Here is a 23,285-nt window from a genome sequence, read left to right on the forward strand (position 1 = left end):
TCGTAGAAGTAAGTACGGGGCCGGGAGCCGGGGGGTCGGGCCGGGAGCCGGGCCGCCGGGGGGGTGCGCTGGGCCGCCGGGGCCGGGATCCGGGGGGTGCGCTGGGCCGCCGGGGGCCGGCCGGCAGTGCTGGGCGGGCCGGGGGTGGTCGGCCGGGGGCCAGGGCCGGCACCCCAGGGCCCGAGCCGACCCAGGCTGGAGCCGCCGGGGGGGCCAGCCTGGGCCGCACCTCCTCCCCCCACACACCCCCTTACCTGCCCAGGCTTCCCGCGAATTAAATGTTCGCGGGAAGCAGGGGAGGGGGCGGAGACTTTGGGGAGGGGGCGGAGTTGGGGCGGGGGAGGGGCGGGGCTGGGGGCGGGGCCAGGGCCCCATGGAGTGTCCTCCTTTTGGAGGCACAAAATATGGTAACCCTACTATAGGCAGGGAGCTAACCAAGGAACTACAGCTCCCAGGGCCCCCTGTTGGTTCTCAGCTCCCATGTTGGATCCCTGCCGCCCCTGCAAATGGGCTGCCCCAAGCACATGCTTGCTTTGCTGGTGCCTAGAGCTGCCCCTGGTTGAGAAACACATTTTATTGAATTATTAATAACTGCCAATCATCCAGTCTTAGCGTTCAAAGACTCCTCGAGTTCAGCTTTTCAACTTTACACATGAAAGATACAGAAAGCACTACAATTGCTCTTCTCTGCACTTGTTGTCTCATAGTAGTAGGAACACAGATTCTTTGCCAGAGTAATACCACATTGTAAATTTTTAGTACTGAAGTAGCACACTAAAGAGGTGTCCTCTTTTACTAACTTAAGCTTGTTTAACAATTATGCATTCAAGTTAACTTATATTTGCATAAATTGAGAACACAGAGCCAGACGGTGGAACCATTTACTCATAATGATAAGCAGTTACCACGCAAGCAATCCAATGGACTTAAATGGGACTACTCATGCAAGTAACTAACTACTCACCAGTATGAGTAAGCAGAGGTGCCAACCTCCCGGGGAGTGCTCGACCCCCTGCTCCACCCCAGGCCCCAACCCCACTCCATCCCTTGCCCGGAGCTTACCTCTTCCCAATCTCGCCCCTTCCCCTGCTGCTTCCTGCCCGCGCTCTTCCCCCTCCCCCCAGCACATCCTGCATGCCACTGAACTGCTGATTGTGATGGGCAGGAGGCACTGGGGGAGGGGGGGAACTGATTGGCAAGGTACATGGGCAGGAGGGCTGGGGGGAGGGGGAGGGGCTGATCTGCGGGGCTGCCAGTGGGTGCTGAACACCCACTATTTTTTTTCCGTGGGTCCTAGAGCCCCAGAGCACCTATGGAGTCAGTGCCTATGTGGTTCACAACTGGGATCATAGCTGGTGCTCTCGTAATAGGTGTTATAGCTAAGGCTACGATTTAATCACTGGTATTTTTAGTAAAAGTCATGGACAGATCACTGGCAATAACCAAAAAGTCATGGCCAGTAACCTGCCCATGACTTTTACTAAGAATACCCATTACTAAATCTTAGGTGCTTGGGGGAGGGTGGGGAGGGGTGTGCTCTAGCGGACGCTGCTGCTCCCAGGGGTGGGAAGTGGCCTGAGGCCCTGCCGCCACTACTGCTCCTGTGCGTGAGGGGCAGCCAGGGGCCTGCTGCTGCCACTGCTGCTCTGGGCAGGGGGCAGCCCGTGGCCCAGCAGCTATCACTCTGGGCCGGGAGGCGGCCCGGGATCCCGCTGCCACTGCTCCTCCAGGCCGCCGCCACTGCTCCTCCAGGCCAGTGGGCGGTCTGGGGCCCCACTGCCACTGCTCCACTGCTTCCACCGCTGCAGCTGCAGAAGTCATGGAGGTCCCAGAAAGTCATGGAATCCGTCACTTCTGTGACCTCTGTGACAGACTCGCAGCCTTAGTTATAGCACGTATGTGTACCATGCACGTCTTCCTGATGGAAATGGTCCGTTTGAATAAGTTTCTTCTAGAGACTAGTTCCTTGTCAACACACAATCTTGCACCAGTTCAATTAACTCCCCCGCAACCCTTTGGGGGGGTGTGAAGGAATGTTCGGTTGGCGAGTAGTGATGCCAGGTACTCTGTGCATCCAGGTTCATTTCCGCACGTGGGCTACCTAAGGGGAGGGGAGGAGAACAGCTCCTGACCCTCACAGCAGAGCTCCAGCCTGGGACCATTTCAATTTTACTAGCCTATAAAATATGAGACTTGTCCCAGAAACACAGGTATCTAGACATAGGGGTGCATTCTAATCAGCACCGGTAACATTGTAGCAAATGAACATAATATCTGAGCTGTTTCCCAAGCACCTGTGCAGAGTGCAGCACTGACTGTGTCAAGCCCTGGTGACTGACAGAGTGAACGGGGAAGGTTAAACGAAAGTGGAATGTGCTTGGGCAGATGGGCAAAGGCGACAGGCGATAGCGATGGATTTGTTTGATGTGTGCATTGCATGTTTATGTAGCTCTAAAACCAGGGAGACATGATTCATAGTTACATGAAAGGGCTCGGTTCTGTTTAGCATAGTAAGTCATGTACATCAGGATTGCACCGAAACATAGAAAGCAACCAAATCACACAAACGGCAATACAACATCCAAAGACTACAATCCTCAGTATACCAAGAGAACTTCCAAACACTTCTCAGTGAAAAACTGGCCATATGCACACCTGGAAATGACAACATAAGTGTCAAAGAAGACTGGGAAGCCCTAAAACAGACCATCCATGAGGTTTGCAAGGAATCCATTGGCCTTGCTACCTGCCATCATCAGGACTGGTTTGACAACAACGCTACTGCGATTACAATCCTTTTGGACCAGAAAAGAAAAGCTTTCTGCGACTGGCAAAACCAACCACTATCCAGTCAGAAGCAGAGCTTTTTCCATCAGCTAAAAGCGGAAGCTCAAAAAAGGATCTGAGAAATCAAAAACAAATGGTGGGAGGACAAAGCAAAAGAAATCCAAACGTTCACTGACAGACATGATATGCGGAGCTTTTTTTGTGAGACAAAGACCCTATACAGACCAAGCTCATGTGGCCTCATGCCTCTGAGATCCGAAGATGGAAGTACTCATCTTAAAGATAACGAATCCATCAAAGAGTGCTGGAAGGAACACTACCAAAAGTTTCTAAATCGAGACTCGACAGTGACTGATGAAACCCATTGACTCCATCCCTCAGCACCCAATTTGGGAAACTCTTGCCAACCACCCCCAACACCTGAGGAGGTCTGCAAAGCAATTAAATAAATGAACAATAAAGCACCAGGTCCTGATGGCATACCAGCTGAAATACTGAATGTGGGGGGGGGGAGAAACACTGACTAGCAAGCTTCACTTGCTGCTCCTCAAAATCTGGCGCACTGAAGAAATCCCTGCTGAATTACGTAATGCTAACATCACCATTTTCAAAAAAGGAGACAGGGCTGACTGCAGCAACTATGGAGGCATTGCCCTATTGCTGGGAATATTCTTGCTAGAATCTTACTGAATCGCCTGCTCCCTCTTGCAGAGGAAGTACTTAAAGAGTCCCAGTGTGGCTTCAGACCATCACGAGGCACAACCAATATGATTTTCGCAGCGATGCAGATCCAGGAAAAATGTGAACAACACCAGAAGCTGTATATGACCTTTATCAATCTAACTAAAGCCTTTGACTCTGCCAACCATGAGGCTCTGTGGAAAATCATGCCAAAGTTTGGCTGCCCAAACAAATGTATCACCATTGTAAGCCTCCTCCATGCCCAGATGACTGCCACCACCCTGTGCAGTGGCTCTACCTCTGAGCCCTTTGTCATCCAAACTGGCGTAAAACAAGGTTGTGTACTGGCACCCACCCTTTTCTCCATTTTCTTAGCAGCTATGAAAACATTAACCCAAGACCATCTACCACAGGGCAGTGGCATCCAATGTTGGATTGACTTTGCCTATCTTGGCAGCCATCTTTTAAAAAGGGCAGACATAGAAGTCAAGATTTAGCACAGAATTCACTGTGCCCAGGGCCGGTGCAAGGAAGTTTCGCGCCCCGCCCCACCCCGCCCTGAAGCGCCCCCCCCATGGCAGCTCCCCCGCCTGCCCTGAGGCGCTCCTCCGCAGCAGCTCCCCACCCCGCTCACCTCTGCTCCGCCTCCTCCCCGAGCATGCCACCCCCGCTCTAATTCTCCTTCCCACCCAGGCTTGCGGTGCCAAACAGCTGATTGGCGCCGCAAGCCTGGGAGGCGGGAGAAGTGGAGCGGCGACCGTGTGCTCGGGGAGGGGGCGTAGCAGAGGTGAGCTGGGGTGGGGAGCTGCCGCACGGGGGAAGGGAGAGGTGGGGGTGGGGGGAGAGCTGCCGCAGGGCTCCCCCCGCCCCAGCTCACCTCTGCTATGCCTCCTCCCCGAGCACACCGCCCCCGCCGGCAATGACAATAATTGCATGGAGCGGCCGCTGCGCTGGGAGAGGGAGTCTGAGCCGCACGTGTCAGTGTGCCGCCGGCAGCCCAGCCCAGGAACGCTGTAAAAAAAAATTGGGGGCACCGCTTTTTGGCACCCCCAAATCTTGGCACCCCAGGCAACCACCTAGTTTGCCTTAATGGTAGCCTTTGGTAGACTGTCTCACCGGGTGTTCAACAATCACAACATTAGAACACTAGACTTTGTATATAAAGTGGTGGTAATCCCAACTCTCCTCTATGGCTATGAGACTTGAGTGACCTACAGAAAACACCTGAAAAACCTGGAACGCCAGCACCAGCACTTTCTTCGGAAGATACTCAACGTAAAGTGGGAAGATCATTGCACTAATGTCAGTGTCCTCACAGAGGCTAACATCTTCAGTGTTGAGGCCCTGATTATCCAACACCAGCTGAGGTGGAGCAGGCACTGTGTGCGTGTGCCTGATATACGCTTACCAAAACAACTGCTGTACGCTCAACTCACCAAAGGAGAAAGGAAATGGGGAGGCCAAAAGAAATGCTTTAAAGAAACCCTCAAGTTAAACATAAAGAGATGTGGCATCAACACCACACACTGGGAGACAGCAGCCCAGGATAGGGATAATGGGCAAAGACTTGTCAGAGAGGGAATGTCCACTTTTGAGGAAAACTGCCTTGCCCTGGTCGCAGAAAAATGCCAGAAAAGAAAGGAAAGACAACTGTTATGCAGCAATCGTGGCCCAACCCTGTCTTCTAACACCACCTGCAATGTCTGCTAACGAGCCTGTGGCTCAAGAATCTGACTCCTCAGTCACCCGTGAAAAATAAACCTGTGAAAGAGATCATCCTCGACCTCGAGGGATCGCCTATGAATTTAAGTATCACTAACAATTGGTAAATCCAGAAGTTACACCTATACCTATTATTAATAGTATTAAGCCCCTTACTCCCCCAAAATAGAAGTCAAATGTGCCTCTGCTCCTGGCTGCCTGATGGCTTGTCTCCCCAACGCAACTCCAGCTCTGCCCTCTGATTCCGCTATGGCCACTAGGACAGATTCCTGCTCTGACCACTAGGTGTCACTGTAACCCACACACCTTCTGAGTGTGGTGTTCTGTCCCATCTAGTGGCATCGAGACAACTTAGAGAGATAAAATGAGTCTGCTCTACAGCCTTAGGTATCAGCCAGTTGGCTTTTAGCTCATGCAGTAGAGGCTCATGCTTTAAGCTCCGGAGACACCAGGTTCAATCCCACCCGCCGACAACCGGGGGTCTGTAGACGTTACACGTGGGGGCTCATCCGGATTCTAACTGGGAAGTCTCTGAAGCTTGGGATGCGTTTCCTCAGGTAGCGGAAGTATGTAACCTGCACACCTTCTGGGTGTGGTGTTCTGTCCCATCTAGTGGCACCGAGACCACTTAGAGAAAGAAATCAAAATGAGTCTGCTACCAGCCACTTAGCTTTTAGCTAAAGCAGTAGAGGCTTATGATTTAAGTTCCAGGTTCGAGCCCGCCACCAACAACCGGGGTCTGTCAGCGTTACATCACCGCCAACACCTTGGCGTGTAACACCACCCATGGTGCCCCACCTCAGGAAATTCGTGCCCTTTGCATGTCCCTCACCCGGGCCGGCTCCAGCTTTTTTGCCGCCCCAAGTGGCAAAGAGGAAAAAAAAGAAAGAAAGATAAATCCGATTGAGCTGCTGCTGAAGAGCCGCCGAGGAGGAAGCGAGGGACTGAAGGACCTGCCGCCAGATGTGCCGCTGCAACAATGGACGGAGTGCCGCCCCTTTCTATTGACCGCCCCAGGCACCTGCGTCCTTCGCTGGTGCCTGGAGCAGGCCCTCCCCTCACCGAGCTACCCAGGGTGCCCACCCCATGCCTCTCACCACACTGCCAGGGTGTGCTTCCCCTCTGCAGCCTGGACCCCTCCACGTGTGCCCCACACCCTGCAGAGTGCGATCCCCTCCCCCAAATACCTCACGGCTCCCCCACCCTTTAGCACCCCAGCCCCCTCTTCCTTTAAGCCAGCGTCTCTCCCTCTCAAGGAACCAGCCACAGCCGCTGCACTGAGGCGTCTGTGCTTCCCGGGGCCCCTCTTACCTGGTGTTTCCTACCCAGTCAGGTTCCTCCTCCGGGGCGTTTTGTTCCCTGCAGGTCCCCCTAGCAGCTGCCTGGCAGCCTCGAGCCGCATGTTTACCAGCCCCAGAGCGTCTCGGGTTGTCATGGAGACACAGCCAACTCCCCCCCATCCGCCGCACCGCCTCGCTACCCTCTTTCCCCCTCACTTCTGATTGGTGGCAACGTCTCCGCCCCTGTCCAATAGGAGCAGAACAGGAAAGACCCCACCCTCTCCCGTGGCTCGTGGCCAGAGGACTAAGGGGCCGCTGAGGGGTCAGGATGTAGCCCGTTGGGATTTGTAGTTCATCCTGCGGCCTTTCTCTATGAAGTTGCTGTGGCTCAGAACTACAACTCCCAGCAGCCACCTGGGCTCGTGGGGGTGGGGAGCGCCTGGCGGCGGCACCCACCAAGTTGCCAGCCTAGACTCTGGCAAGTGACTTGTTCCCTGTTCGCCACCCCCTCCCCCCGCTGCGAGTTATGTGAGGGAGCTGCAGGGGGGTCCCCTCCTATGAGCTGTGCGCCCCAGCCCTCGGGCAGGGCGGGCCCCATAACCCGTCCCTGTGGTGCCCGGTGGGGGGCAGACCCCACCCTCGCCCGCGGTGCCCGGTTCCCACAAGCCGCACCCCGCGCGGAGGAAGGCGCTCCAGCAGGCGCCGGGATCAAAGCTGGGCAATATGCGGCCCCCCTGCCCGGGCTGGTGGCACCTGGGAGTCAGGGTGGCCGGGGTCCGGCGGGGGCTGTTGAGCAGCGGCGGCCCCTGGCGAGGGACGAGTGCCGGCAGCTGGTCACGCTCTGCCCTGTTCGTGACGAGCCCGGCGGGCCCCGAGGAGGGCAGGAAGAGGGGCAATAAGCCCCTCAAGGAGTGGACGCTGATTGTCAGCCCGTTCGGCCAGCTGAAAGTGCGGCTGCCCTGCCACGTTACCGTGCGCCCCCTGGACCCGCTCCGCTACCCGGACGCGGACAGAGCGCTGGTCACTGTCAGCGGGGTGGACAGCAGCCTCCCCCAGGGTGTGGATCTGGATCGCCTACAGGTGAAGTACGACGAGGCGCTGAAGGAGATGATGATTGTCTCGGACCACATGGACAGCAAGGCCGCTGTTGTTGTGAAGACACCCATGAAGTTTGGTATGTGAGGTGTAGCTGGTTCAGATGTAGTATTCTGTGTAGGTGAGGTTTGAGTATGCGCCCTGTGTGTCCAATCCCTGTTCTCCCACACACTGAGATATGCACCTGGGCCTGTTCCTGGGTCCCCCTTGTCCCTGGGCTCAGGCCTCTCCTGCCATCCCTTTTTGTAAGACTGACAATGCTGTTGCAATAGTGCCAACCTCAGGCCCTCCCTCCACAAAATCATGAAACTTTTTTTTAAACTGTTCCTTTTCTTTTCCTGTTGGTTTCATAGAGTTATAGAATCATAGATGATTAGGGTTGGAAGAGAGGCTTTAGGGTACGCTGACTTCATATTTTCAAACTTTTCTATGCAACCACAGGGGCTAGAAATGTACTTTTTTATTTGAATGAAAGCTGAGATCTACATGCCATCTTTTGATTCCAGCGGCTGAAGCTGTAAGAAAAACACCAGGTATTATGAGAGTTGGCAGCACCTCATCGGGCGTTGATATTGTTTTCCAGTTGAACTGGTGATACTGACAGTTGGCTGTGCACACTTGCAGTTCACAGATTTTTCCCACCGGATTTGTTACATGCAGCCAATCCTCCAACACAACCTCCAATTGAGTCAGAGTCACGAGCTCTACTAGCTTGTGTTCTTTTGGGTATCTCATCTTACCGGTTACAAAAACTGGAAGACAATAGTGTTTGCAGTCATAGAGACCGGGATGCCAGGAGAGGCCTCTTCTTTTCCAGTACAATTCCTATGTCATCCCTTAACAGTAAGAAACTCCCTCTGAATCCAGACAGTGCTGTGAGTACAAATCCTACAAACAGCCCAACTGTATTGCCCAGTGGCGCTGGAACATTTTTAATAGCAGTGGTGCTGAAAGCCAGATCCCTTACCCCCAGTCTGCCCCCCTTCCCCCAGAGCTGGGGCCGGGAGCAGGGCCGTGTCTCTGGGAAGGGGGGACCTGGACAGGGATAAGGGGGCCAATTCTGTGGTCACAGCTGGGGGTGGGGCTGGCAGCCACATGCAGGGCCAACGGAGGTGCGGGGCGAGCGGCCACAATGGGGGACCAGAAGCAGGGCCAGATTAACCTTCTGTGGGCCCAGCTCCAAACATTTGTGAGCCCCCATGGAAGCAATGGAGCATGGCACGGAGGAGGGGGAGGTCCCCAGAGTGAGGGGCCAGCCAGGGGCAATGGGGAAGGAATGGCATGGCAAGGGCGGCCCCGCTCTGCCCAGCCCAGTGCGAGGGCACTATTTACAAACCGGCAGATGCCAGATACACACTCAATCAATCCGCTGTGCTGCCAGCATGCCCCTTCCCTTGGGGGTGGGCCCATGCCCTGCCACACAGCCCCCCTCGCCCAACACAAACACCCCCGACTCCCTATGGCCAGAGACCCCTGGACCCACTACGCCCAGCGCCCTCCCCAGACCCTGCCACAAATGCACAGCACCCTGCACAACACCACCCCTGCCCACAGCCCCACCATAACTGCCCAGCACCCCACACATAACCCCCACTCCCTTGTGCCCCAACACAAAGAGATCTTCCCCGCCCTTTCACATCTCAGCTCCCGCCCCCAGACTCCCCAGAGACTCCCTCCCCCACACCCTGCCTCCCAGCTGCACTCACCGGCCCTGCTGGGAGGTGACTGTGTCTGCTGGGCTGAGCTGGCAGTGCAGCCAGAGCTGGTCCCAGGGTCGGGAATCGCTCCGGCCCCTTGGGAGTGGTGCGATCAGCCAGGCCAGGACCTGCCCCGGCTGGGCGTCCTCAGGACCCACTTGCCTGGAGGGGCCTAGCCAAGCCCTCCACACTTTTCCCCCACGTACACCTGGCTGAGACTGGCCAGGCTTCTGCACCAGTCCCAGGCGGCTCAGCTCCGGGGAGACTGGCGGGGCTCCACAGGTGGTGGGAAGCAGAGACTGCCCGGAGCTGGAGGTGCACTGGGGTCTGGCCAGGGGGCAGAGAGGAGCCAGTGGGTGGGGTCAGCGGGTGGGGCCAGGGGGCAGAGGGTAGCAAGTGGTGGGGGACTTGGGGGGAGCCAGCAGATTGGTGGGGTCTCAGGGAGCAGTGCAAGCGGAGTAGGCGGGGGCCCCTTCTGAGCATGGGCCCGGCTTCATGGCACCACTGGCGCCATTGTAAACCCGGGACTGACCAGAAGCGGAGGTGCGGGGCTGGTGGCCACGTGGGGGGCCAGAAAAGGAGGTGTGGGGCTGGCGGCCGTGTGGGGGACCAGAAGTGGAGGCGGGGGGCCAGTGACCAGACCCTCAGGCATGGGACCAACAGCCGCGTGCAGGGCCAGAAGCAGAGGTGTAGGGCCGGTGGCCAGGACCTCCGGGCATGGGGCCAGGACCCAGCATGCAGGGCCAGGAGCGGAGCCCCATGTAAAACCTGGTAGGTGCTGCAGCACCCCCCCTGCACCCCTAATACCAGTGCCTATGGTACTGCCACCAAATGTTGGTAGTTGCTAACCAGGCTTGGGCCAATAGCTAAATTACTCCTTAACTGCTTTGCACCAGAGATGAACCCCAAATTTCAGCTAGGCCCAAGGGTTGTTATTTGGCTAAATTCATAAATGTTTGAGGCACTCATACTACTGAAATAAGTACCATAAATGCCTGTTAAACAATATGTACAGATATATGTAAACCTCTTTTTCATAGGCTCATACCTTCTCCCTATACTTACTCTGCAGTACGTTAGTCAATGTACTGATTTCTCTGTGCCCCTTCTGCCGCCCCTGTAGAAGCACGTACGCACACTGTATATATAGACAATATTTGTTATCTCAATTCTGAAGTGTACTTTTGAGATCATAGGAATGGCATATTTTGAGATGATTGAAAATTTCAGATGGAGGCATGCTCTGTGGATTATTCCCTTTTCTCCAGGAGCCTATAATCCTCTATTGGCTACACTGCCTCTCTTAACAATTTCAGGAGTTGGAAGGTATTTAGGCTTGCAGTATTATCAGTTTATCAAGGAAAATCATGTTGTAAAATAACACTAGGCCAACAGTGAAATAAAAGATGACCGAGCTTTGGAAGAGAATGTGGTTGTAGAGTATTTTCAGTGGCTTCTCTGTTTTTCTTCTACGTGTAATTACTATAGATTGAGACTAGATATTACAGTGTTTTAGAACTGTTATTTGTTTCTTTTTTAGCACTAAGAGAGCCCCATTTTTGCTTTCACTATTCTAGATTTGGATATCAAGACATCAGGGACTGGCTGTGTGAAGATTCAGAAAATAGACTGTGATAGCTGCAGAATAGAAACTGAGATGGGGACTAGCATCTTACAGTCAATAAAGGTACAAAGAGCTCTTCTTCCTCTGTACTCATTATTTTAAAAGCAACTGTGTATTATGGAATACAGTATTATAAGGCCAGAATCTAGTCTTGAAGGTATAGTATGTAGTGCACATGCAGGAACACTTGCAGATAATACAATAGCTGATTTCATTGTTTTTTAGTGCACGGATTACAATGTGCAAGTTAATAATCATAGATGGCTTGAGACAATGAAGTGCTGAGCGCCCTCAACAACAATTGAAGCCAGTAGGCCAAAATCTGTTCTCACTAAAGTCAATGGCAAAATTGGCCTTGACTTCAGGGAGTGAAGGCTAAAGCCCATTGTGAGTTAAAGGTATGCAGCATCTTCCAGGAGGAGCTTGGTACCACCGAAGATCAGCCTATGATGTTTTTGTTTAATTTAGTAACAAGAAGAGTTTTCTTTTGGATCCTTGGTTTTTGTTGTTGAGACCATGCTATTTCTCTTGACTTCTCAAGTTAATTCGGTTCATCACATGCCCTCTGGATGAGTTTTCAGCCATAGATTTGTATATAACTTTCCAGCTAAATTGCTGACATTAATATTACCATTAAATACCATATATTGTGTTGACATGACCCCTTTTTACCCCGAAGACTTCAGAACTCTCTGCACAATATGCTTTTGTGGAAATACTCACAGTGGGTCCAACTCTGATGTAAATCAGGATTAATTTCACTTAAATCAATTGAATTATACTAGTATTAAAATTAATGTAATTCAAGGGAGAATTGGTCCCAGAATGTGTTTTCAAACACATTCACTTCTACGTATTTTTGGTAACCAAAAATGCAAAAAAGAGAGTTACTTTAACTTCAGTGATAGACAGCCAGGCCCTTAATGGGAGATTTGTCATCAACTTCAAACGGGATCAGGTCCTACACTGACCAAGCCTTTTATAAGCCATGTTCCATTTCCCCTCCAGATTCTGCACTATCAATACTGGACCAGAACCCCATTGTGCTAGGTGCTATACAAACACAGAAAAAAAGAGAAGACCCTGCCCCAAAGAGCTTACAATCTAACTATAAGATAGGGGTCGGCAACCTTTGGCACGCGGCTCGCCAGGGTAAGCACCCTGGTGGGCTGGGCCACTTTGCTTACCTGCTGCGTCCGCAGGTTCGGCCGATCGTGGCTCCCATCCCAGGCCAATGGGGGCTGCGGGAAGCAGCGCGGGCCGAGGGATGTGCTGGCTGCCGCTTCCTGCCGCCCCCATTGGCCTGGAGCGGCAAACCGTGGCCAGTGGGAGCCACGATCTGCCGAACCTACGGACGTGGCAGGTAAACAAACTGGCCCGGCCCGCCAGGGGGCTTACCCTGGCGGGCTGCATGCCAAAGGTTGCCAATCCTTGCTATAAGACAAGAGACAACAGATGGGTGCAGACAGACAGAGAGGGAACTACACGGAAACAACACAGCAGTATTGGTCAGCATGATAGGCAATAGTTTCAGCATGCCAGCAGCCTAACAGTTGTGAAGATTTCTGTAGGCATCATGGAAAAGGAGAGTTTAAAAGAAGGTTAATGAGTTAGTTTTGTGGATGTTTACAGGGAGCTTCTCCCAAGTGTGAGAGGCAGTATATGTCTAAAACAGGGGTAGGCAACCTATGGCACGCGTGCCAAAGGTGGCATGCGAGCTGATTTTCAGTGGCACTCACACTGCCCGGGTCCCGGCCACTGGTCCGGGGGGCTCTGCATTTTAATTTAATTTTAAATGAAGCTTCTTAAACATTTTAAAAACCTTATTTACTTTACATACAACAATAGTTTAGTTATATATTATAGTCTTCTAGAAAGAGACCTTCTAAAAACGTTAACATGTATTACTGGCACGCAAAACCTTAAATTAGAGTGAATAAATGAAGACTTGGCGCACCACTTCTGAAAGGTTGCCGACCCCTGGTCTAAAACAAACATTTCAGTTTACTAGAACATAGGAAAACTATAAAGCACTAAATAATATATGAAGCAGGATCTGAATGAGCTCTCCCTTGGTATCTAGTAATGCATTGGGGGAAAAGACTTTAGGAGCAGACTGTGTTTGCGTAGACATGCCTACTCTGCCTAAGTGCGCAGCATGATGGAACTGCTTTGCCAGAATGATCAAGTTTGGTTGGTCTTGGGATACAAATCACTTATTTGAATGCAGGGGTAATGAAATGTTGTAATCCTTATTGTATGAGTAAAGGGCAGCAGAATTATCCTTAGCATGCCCTGATTGAGGGTTTCTCCTAAACTGAACCTCACTCGCTAAGCAGAGGGTAGGGATGCCAAATTCCAGTGAAGAAGAGAGTGGATGGGGACAGATGTTCCTACTCGATGCTGTGGATGCTGCTCAAAGAGTGCTAATGACAGAGCTGATTAGACTCAATAGAGAGTTCTTGTTTCTGGTTGGTGATTCCTAAAGCTGTCAGGTCTAGGAGCTAAGCTTGAGGACAGGTCTACACTACAGCCTGGATCCATGCTCTGAGATCGATCCACTGGTGGTCGATTTAGGGGGTCAAGTGAAGACCCACCAAATCAACAGCAGGATCGCTCTCCAGTCGACATCTGTACTCTACCCCTGACAAAAAGAGTAAGGTACGTCGACGGGAGAGTTTCTCCCATCAAACCCCCACGGTGTAGACCCTGCGGTAACTCAACCTAAGGTATGTCGACTCCAGCTACGTTATTCACATAGCTGGAGTTGCATAGTGTAGGTCGACTTACTGTGGTAGTGTAGACATAGCCTTAGATGTTGTATGGGGACAGTGAAAGATGTCGCAGAAACTGCATTGGCTGTGAGGGTCACCGCTACCTGCTGAAGTCACTGAGAGCTGGGTTAAGTGACAAAACCTCAGAACGTTATGTCGTGGGAGCAGTGACCAGTGATGGCAGAGAAGCAGCAGTAGCCATGGCAGTGGCAGAGAAGCAGTAGTGGCCAGTGATGGCAGAGAGATGGTGGCCAGTGGTTGTGGTGGCAGACAATGGCAGCGGCAGCAAAGAAACAGTTGTAACTGCTAGCGAGTTGCAGAGGCATTACTCGATGCCCCTCCCCCAGTCCCTGGGGTGGGAGATGAGCCCTGTGAACACATCTCTGAACTCTGGGTCTTCACTAGCTAATGACAGCCAATTGTGAGTGGGGTGCAGCGGAGGGAGAGGGGAGTAATGTGTTAAAGAGACATTTGTTTGTCACACTTTCACACCACAAGGTAGGAAACTGAGGCAAAGGACACTTACCCAATGCACTGTGGGGTCGGTTTGTTTATGGTCGCATGCTTTTGAAGGTGGTTTTGATGTTTTCCCAAATTAATGCTTGGTTCCCTTTCCCATTTAATAAAAGTTCTCTTTTGCTATATACAGACTTGGTGCTTGCGAGTGGGGAAGTATTGCCTCTTAGAGGTGCCCAGGGATGGTGTTAGGATTTCCCAGATTTCTGGTTAGGGGCTTGAGCTCGTTCTCTTTTGTATTGTTAAGAGGAACCCTTTTATATTGAAATCGGCTCCTGTTACTGCCATCTCCACTTGGGAGAAGGGGTACATATGTAAGATTTAGTCATACTTTTTCTAGTAACCGCAAGTGATTAAGGGCCAGAATCTCTGTTGTATCTTGCATCTACGGGGTGCAATGGAGAGACGGCTTCAAAAAGCCCGTTGAAATTCCCTGATCCTGAGGCCATTTTCACCCTTGCCCCATCATAGTTTAGAGTAGCCTTGGGATTTCTCTAATCTGTACCGGCTGACTGAACTCCCCTTGCCATCTCCCCCAGAGGCCAGATGACAATCACTGGAGTATAACACAGGATCCCTCCCCTCTGGACATACTCCTGGAATGTCCCCTGTGCCAGGACCTCACTGGAAGAACCTTCAACTGGGGAGATCTGGCTCCTTCATACCACTGTAGCACAGATGGGCCACAGTGGGGGAGAGAACTTGACCTGGAATTTTTTTTACTTTTTTTTTTTTTTAAAGAGTTAATTTAGTAATAACATAAGAAGAAATCACGGTACTGTATGCAAACATTTACTAAAATGAAATGTCATTAGACATTTTTAGACTACAAGGTTTCTTTCTTGTACTAAAACCTCTGTTTATCTGAAACATTTGTATATGGCTTTCCTTTTTTAAAAAAAACTTTGCACTAGTTGCATTTACTCTTGCACTACCATGTGTCAACATGGGCACACTCATGCAAACACTAAAGTCTGTGGGGCTACTCATGTGGGTAAAATTACTTATGTAAGCATATGCAGGATCAGAGCTTATGATACTAGTAAAATTACAACATCTCATTACTTAGTCAAACCACAAATTGTGACAGCTTTAGCCAATTTTTTTAAGTAGTATTCTGGTGATTAGAAAAAACTTACAAAGTTATGTATGTCTAGTGTATTTATGCTGCTGGTTTAGAAAATGTCCTGTAATAGCAGTGGGAAGAAAGATGATTAGAAGAGTGATAAAGCGATCTTAACTCCTTAGAAGTGCATAGTCTACAAGTAATTGAAGTTTAAATTACATTCTAAGACCCCTGCAAAATGATCTGCAGAGCCTGAGCTTTATTCCTGCATAGTGTTCTCTTGACTTACATGGGACTTTGCATCCATGGTCTATTGCCCTCTACTGGATGGAATCAAGAAGTGCTTGACTGTGCATTATGGAAATCTTGTGGCACCTTAAAGACTAACAGATTTATTTGGGCATAAGCTTTCGTGAGTAAAAACCTCACTTCTTCGGATGCATAGATGCATTTACTCACGAAAGCTTATGCCCAAATAAATCTGTTAGTCTTTAAGGTGCCACCAGACTCTTTGTTGTTTTTGTAGATACAGACTAACACGGCTACCCCCTGATACTATGGAAATCTTCTGTCTCACTTCAGTTGTCACAGGCTATCCACCCACCATTGTGATCTGGGAGTGTCACATTCCTGTTCTAGAAATGGACTGGTTACAGAGCTTGTTTATACACATCAAATATGTTAATAATAAGATCCTTTAATGCTTGGCGAGATATGGCTGCAATTTGTTTAAAAAATATATTTTACACAAAATGTCACCTAGTAGCTAAATAGTATAATACAGTTTAGCATTCCAGTTCAGGGAGGAAGGAGATCCCTTCCCACTAGATGAGAACAAAATATTATGCTGTCAATCCAAACCATTGATAGAGTAGTCTGTTAGAGCAAATGATTGTGTAGTTATTCAAGAACACCAGCGAAGGCAGATTTTCACAGTCACTAGTTCTCAGATTCTTAGTATAGGTCTAGGCAAGTTATGCATTGTTCTTTTTAATCTTCAGAAGATGAGTTGCTGCTATTACATCTGAAATATTTAATGTCTTTAGAGCCAGGGCCGGCTCTGGCTTTTTTGCCGCCCCAGGCAAAAAAGCCTCCCGCCCCCCCCACCCCTCCCAGCGCAGCAGGGTAGGGCGCCGAGCCCGGCCTCGGGCCTGCTCTCCCCGACCGGCCGGAGCGCCGGGGGGAGGGCGGCGAGCCCGCTGTGGCTCCGCTCTCCTCGGTGGCGAGCCCGCTGCAGCTCCGCTCTCCCTGGCGGCCAGAGCGCCGGGGGGAGGGCGGCGAGCCCTGCCGGGGCTCCGCGCTCCCGGGCAGCCAGAGTGTCGGGGGGAGGGCGGCGAGCCCTACCGGAGCTCCGCGCTCCCCGGCAGTCAGAGCGCCGGGGGGAGGGCGGCGAGCCTGCCGCGGCTCTGCTGGCGGCCGGAGCCCTGGGAGGAGGGCGGTGAGCCCGGCCGGGGCTCCGCGCTCCCCGGCAGCCAGAGCGCCGGGGGGAAGGCAAGCCCGCCGCGGCTCTGCTGGTGGCCGGAGCCCTGGGAGGAGGGTGGAGAGCCCAGCTGGGGCTCCGCACTCCCCGGCAGCCAGAGTGCCGGGGGGGAGGGCGGCAAGCCCGTTGGGGCCCCGCGCTCCCCGGCAGCCAGAGCGCCGGGGGGAGGGCGGCGAGCCCGCTGCGGCTCAGCTCTCCCCAGCGGCCGGAGTCGGAGCGCCGCCCCCCTCCAGGTGCCGCCCCAAGCACAAGCTTGGTGGGCTGGTGCCTGGAGCCGGCCCTGTTTAGAGCTCATTCTACATTCAGCAAGAAATAAGGGCTGTTTTTCTTTGGTCAGCACAGAGTCCTTCCTGCATTGAGAAATAGGGCTCAAATCAGAAAAGATTAGAGTTGTGAATTTTTTTGGAGTACAGTAACACTCTCAGTGTGCTATGTGACGCTCAGATACAGTGGGATTATACAAAGGTTGCTTACCCCTCTCGTCAAGTGCACAGCCATACCTCAGGTTACCCTGCAGACTAATTGAAGAAGAATTCTAAAATAGAATCTCACCTCCTGGGGTATGGTTTATTAATATATGTGTTAGACCAGTATGTGCTAAGGAAGCCATCTACATTTGTCAGTTTTCCACAGGTCTCCCTGTCAGTTTCTCACTAGGTTCTGCAAATAGTCCTTCATCCCTTGTTGCAGGGTTCTCAACAGTCTTTCCCTCAACTGCAGAGATTCTCCATCGCTCCTAGGTTTGCAATAGCCCTTCACAAGGCTTCACAAACCTTTTCCAGGCCCCTTGCCTGAGGAGACCTACAGCCATTACTGTTCCTTTAGGTCTCTTAATCCCAACTCGTTGCCACTTGTTATATCCAGGTTTCCCTCTTCACTGACAGAGTGGCTGGGCATTTATATCCTGCCTCCTGTCCCAACAGGCCTTGGTCTCAGTCACATGCTCCCACTGGGGACTACCCCGGAATGCCTTCCCTTTAAGGGGCAGAGACTCCATAATTAGAGTGCTGGGCAATGCCCTTAATTGGGTGCAGACCCTTCATACAGAGGTTCTTACTACCAAAATACCTCACAATCTGAAAACACAAGTAAAAGGGATGTGAGAGAGGAATAAAATGTATACTCAGGAGGTTTTTTTGTAATTAAATATCAACCATTTACTTGACCCTTGACTAAGCCATTAGTAGTTGGTTAATTTCTTTTAAGTGTCATAACACCAAATTCCTAAGATTTCTTTGAATTGTCCCCTGAAGGATTCGCTGTTTGGCCCTGATGCTGATCTCACTTACTCCAGTTTGAAAATGTGAGAAGAGAATCGGGCATATACTCCCAGCCAAAGCATCTGACCCTGTTCTACCCTGAGTAGGATCTCTGATATCTTGTTACTGTATATAGAATGGATCATTTTCCATATGGAAGTAGAGGAATAGTTTAATAGCTAAGTTAACCGCAACATTAAAATGGGTTTAGGACTCATTCCCTCCTGGTATCTCATCTATTCTCACCTTAGGAGTTCTTACTCTTGCTTTAGTCTTTGAGTTTTCTTTACTGTTTTAATTCAGTTTCTAATCTTCTTTTCTGCTTGCATGAGCTGGCACTCAGTTCCATTTACTCTCCCATTCAATCAGAGTGATTAACATGAGAAGTTATTGCCTCAAATTTTCCTTCTGTTGATGTCATTGAGGCTAGTGAGACATCAGATTTTAGTAAGGCTTGCTCAATCATTTTTATCCCTGGCTAATTGTGCTCCATAGGAGTTACTTTCAAGCAGGCCTGTCCTGCTTCACTGGAGGCTATGGTTTTAAAAATATCAGGTGTCCACTGGTTTGGATTTAGATGGTTAGCATCCTCCAGAGATCACCAATTCAACCCTGATCTAATAAAATAAAAGCGTATAGAACTTCTTGTTCTCCTCGTTTGTGTGTATTGTTGGAAGCTCTTGAAGCAGTATTAAAACAGATCCTCCATATTGGAAACTAGGTTCCACCCATCCAAAATTCCCTCCTATCTTAATGTAAGTGCTATCATCTGGCATGAATCACTTAAAATTTCATTTGCTTATTTCAGTGTATAAAAGTACTTATTACTAAATAACTCCCCATATTATATTATTTAGATGTCCTAAAATTTTCAGACCTGCCTGCTTGCATTGCATTAGGAAGTTTACAATTAGGGGGGAGAAAGCCCCTCTTTTAATGTACTCTTAAAAATGTAGGATATATGCATAGTAATTCACCGAAGGGTGGCATGTGAGGTCTCTACCACGCGTCAGTAGCCCACTGGTCATCATAATCATTGAAAAATGTATGTACAGATAATATTTAAGGAGTTATGTATCTGTACTGAAAATTATGTTCTTAAGGTCTTGGAGTTAGGGCAGGTTTCCAGGAGGTGACATACCTTGGAAATATTCCTTTCAACGGGAGTTAACAGACACCTCCCTCCCTCTCTGGCCCTTTGGATATTGTGTGTTGTATGCAAATAGGCATACTATGCCAGTTGCAAGATGAGAGATTGTGAAGTGTATGAGAAAGGAAATCTACAAGATGAAACAAACAGCAGGAGGTGTCCTGTTTATGAATAAAGACAAAGGATGGGACCGGTATATCTTGGAATGGGGGGAATGACAAAGAAACACAATGACACCATGCCTATCTCATGAAAGGAGGGGCACAGCCAACCTGGTTGTGAAGCGCTGCAAGGATTTTGGGTAACCAGCACTTGGTTAGATATGAGAGTGTCTTGTTAATTAAGTCTAGGCTTTAGAGGTGAGGGTTCATAGAATTATCAGGGTTGGAAGGGACCTCAGAAGGTCATCTAGTCCAACCCCCTGCTCAAAGCAGGACCAATCCTCAACTAAATAAGATTTTATTTTGTAGGTAACCTTTTATTTCCAATACTTCTACTTGTTACTACTTGAATCTCTAAGCTTGTTAAATAAACTTACACTTGATTTCAATGTAAACATATCTAGATGCTGTGTGCTAAGTAGAGAGGTGATCTGAGGTAGAACTGGTAAGCTGGAGTATATTGTTTCTTTGAAAGCAGCAAATCTTTGAATAATGCGAGTGTCCAGTGGAGCAGGAGCTGAACACTCCAGAGAGACACTCAGAGGGCTGTAATGTGCCAGTCGCTAACCTGTAAAGTAACAGTGAGGTCTGCAAAGCCTAGAGAGGAATGCTTGTGTTGCCCATGGCTGGTAGAGTTGGGGAGCTGACCCATGGTAGTCATAGAAGAGGCTTCCTCATGCAATGGGCAGGTGGTAGTGAGGTGCCTCACAACCCTGGGTGCCCCAGGAAGCATCAAAAATACCAGTTCCAATTTTTAAAAAATCTCAAGTTAGACCCTAGTGGTGGGAGTTTGTTGCTTTTTTGGAGTGCTATTGTTAAAAACAATTTTAGGTCTCAATCTAGCAAAGCACATGAGTAAAGTTAAGCACCTGTTTAAGTGCTTTACTGGTTGAGGCCCCCAGATTTTTTTACTCAGATTTGTTGCAGAAAAGTTCAATACAATTAGTCCTTGAAATAATGCTGTCATACATTATTATTTGAATGTGTCTTGCTGTAAATCAATTAAAAGTACTTAGAGAACAGCTTAAGTTTTTCTGTAGTTCCTGACTGAGACAGTCTTTGTAAACATCCTTGCTCTTCAGTCCCTCAAGACCTAACTTTTGTGCATCTTTGAGACATCTTCCTTTTTAAACTTCATTAGTTTGGTGACTACTGCAGTAGAATTTCTGTTTGTCAGAAGTTAATTTACTTTATCTTCCCTTCTTTGTGACATTATTCCTGAATCACTGTCCTCTGTTTCATGTTGGTTCTGTGCTGCAGCCAAATAGGTCCAGTTATTTCTGAAAAGGGGGTACAAGCACCAGATGTTAATGTAATCTTATTTGAATTGCTGAACTTTTATTTTAGGTTAGCTTCTTTTAGGAAAATAGAAATGTGAAATACATTGTTTTGTTTAATTACAGAGCATTGGCACTGTTCCTCTTTGCTCTAAATTGTTTTGTATCTAAAATGCGGAGAGTTTGGTCTGAGTAAAAACTGCAGGATATAGTCCCTATATAATAATCTGCACATCCAGGTTAAAGTCCTACTTCATCTAGGTCCTAGGATGCAATACAAACAAATCCAAAAGCCCATCCTCTTTTAAATATTACTTTTGTGTATTCAGAACTCAATGCTTATTTCATATTTTCTGCAGGTGATTGTTTCAACCATCCATTGGTTCTACCGTAAAGAATGAAATAAGCATGGTATAATAGCCTGAATTTGTTAGCCAAACATCTTTACTTCCCTTTTCATGCCTTTAATATGCGTTTCATAAACAGTTAACATATAAAGCTGCCTTTTGGATATGTTTTCTGGTCAGGTTGGTAGCCAAAAATGCATGATTTGTAGAGAGGAGGGTAAGAAGTCTTGGTGGGTCTTTCACGCGCCCTAGTAAGATATTACATAGTGACACTTCCATCTCAGGAGAAGCTGTGTGTCCTTAAAGCTGCTGAGTAAGTGGAGTGATCATATCAATTTCTGAGGAAGGGGTGAGAGAAAAGAGGGTCACAAATATGAAAGATATTTACACCCACTTTTGCTGAAGACTAATTTGTTCTCAAGCTTTAGACCCTCAACTGCCTCCCCCAATATGTTGAGCATTTTACTGGTCTCACTCTCCCGGCTAGTATTTATCAATAGAAAGTGAAACTGGTAAAACTTGGTAGTGGTAGGTTTTAGGACTTGGGGCAAAAATTACCCAACTTCTATCAATGAAAATTACCAAGTGACTTTCTGATGCTTGGTATCTGTACAACGACATAACATTTTAGCACAAGCTTGGTATTATTGGAAATCTCACATTACAGGATTTCAAGTGGGATGAACCACAAAATATTGCGAAATTATTGGCATTAAAATGGTATTTTTTATTTTAAACAAGTAAAATCATGTTGACATATGTTATTATTTCCACATTTAAGTTAGTGTGACCATTTGTCTCCAAAATAGTTGCTTTCACAAGAAGAGAACTGGGCAGAGTGATCCATTTGTGTATATCTTGAATCATAAGAAAAAATCAATTTGGTTTTAGCCACAGTGGAAAGATGTCTACTTCAAAATTACTTAGTGCACTTGGCAGTTTTCCAGAAGAAGCTCAATAAGTGGGATTGCTGAGGTTTGCAGATCAAGAGTGATTTGAACAGTGGAGTTCGAAAGAACAAAGATAAACAGAATCTGAAACTAAACTATTTTGATACATATGTATAATTATTTTTCAGAGTCATAAAATCCATGTACGAACTAAAGGAGGCAAAGTGATCTGTCTGGGAACTCTTCATGGAAATGCAGATATTCATGCAGCAGAGAAAAGTGTAAGCAAAAAGTGAAGTCCTCACTTTTGGGGATTGTTATATTTATAATTCAAGTTGTCTGATGTAAAGTAGGTAAATGCTGAGAAATGTTTATGTATCGCAACTTGATTCTGATCAGCTAATCTTCATCTCATTCTTACCTTGTCTACCCTCCATCTGGTTGTTGTCTTTTTCATATACTTATGGCTTGTCCACACAATGCATTAGTCCACACCCGAGGGATGTACATTCTAATGCACACTAACACATTGTGCACTAACTGGCCTGTGTGTACCCAGCGGATGTGCACTAAAAGTTCCCTAGTGCCTGTTAATGTACTGTAGTCTGTTTGAAACAGAATTACATTAAAACACACTAGGGAACTTTTATTGACTGCTAGTAGTGTCCACACGGGCCAATGAGTGCATAGTATGCTAGTGCAGTGGTTCTCAACCGGGGCACACAGACTCCTGAGGGGTGCCCAGAGGTTTTTCAGGGGGTACATAAACTCATCTAGATGTTTACCTAATTTTATAACAGACCACATAAAAAGCACTAGTGAAGTCAGTACAAAGTAAAATTTCATACAGACAATGACTTGTTTATACTGCTCTATATACTGTACACTGAAATGTAAGTACAATATTCATATTCCACTTGATTTATTTTATAATTATATGGTAAGAATAAGAAAGTAAGCAATTTTTCAGTAATCGTGTCCTGTGACACTTTTGTATTTTTATGTCTGATTTTGTAAGCAAGTAGTTTTTAAGTGAGGTGTAACTTGGGTGTACACAAGACACATCAGACACCTGAAAGGGGTACAGTAGTCTGGAAAGGTTGAGAGCCACTGTGCTAGTGCACATTAGAATTTATAACCCTCTGGTGTGGACTAATGCACCGTGTAGACAAGCCCTTAGACCGTTAGCTCTTCAGGGCAAGGACTGTCTTTTTTTCTTTTATATATGTACATTGTCTAGCACAGTGGTGCCCCAGTCCTGATTGGGGGCTCTAGTCACTACACCAGTACAAATAATAATAATGAATACAGCCTCTCCCACGTGTGGAGAGATCAGAGGCTGGAACTCAAGATTTCTTATTTTGTCTTTTATAAAGTATGTCAGTTAAATTACTAAACTAAGATTCAAATCTGGTATCTTGCTGACAAGACTACTTTTTGTATCTTTGACTGTTTAACTTGCTTCATTTTAAATTTTGC

General features: G+C 48.6%; 2 protein-coding genes across 2 annotated transcripts in view; one reads left to right on the forward strand and one right to left on the reverse strand.

The window, feature by feature from the left end:
* CCDC146 (coiled-coil domain containing 146) overlaps positions 1–6,621 on the reverse strand; it is a 122,704-nt gene extending 116,083 nt beyond the window's left edge. The window contains exon 1 of the mRNA XM_034765982.1: positions 6,502–6,621. The gene's annotated coding sequence lies outside the window, so the exon portion shown is untranslated. The remainder of the gene's footprint in view (positions 1–6,501) is intronic.
* Positions 6,622–6,871: 250 nt separating this feature from the next.
* FAM185A (family with sequence similarity 185 member A) overlaps positions 6,872–23,285 on the forward strand; it is a 65,937-nt gene continuing 49,523 nt past the window's right edge. The window contains exons 1-3 of the mRNA XM_034766045.1: positions 6,872–7,644; positions 10,840–10,949; positions 21,995–22,087. Coding sequence (XP_034621936.1) covers positions 7,194–7,644; positions 10,840–10,949; positions 21,995–22,087 — 654 coding nt within the window. The 5' untranslated portion in view covers positions 6,872–7,193. The remainder of the gene's footprint in view (positions 7,645–10,839; positions 10,950–21,994; positions 22,088–23,285) is intronic.

This window comes from Trachemys scripta, chromosome 1 (assembly GCF_013100865.1).
Source record: "Trachemys scripta elegans isolate TJP31775 chromosome 1, CAS_Tse_1.0, whole genome shotgun sequence".
Classification (NCBI taxonomy): Eukaryota; Metazoa; Chordata; order Testudines; family Emydidae; genus Trachemys; species Trachemys scripta.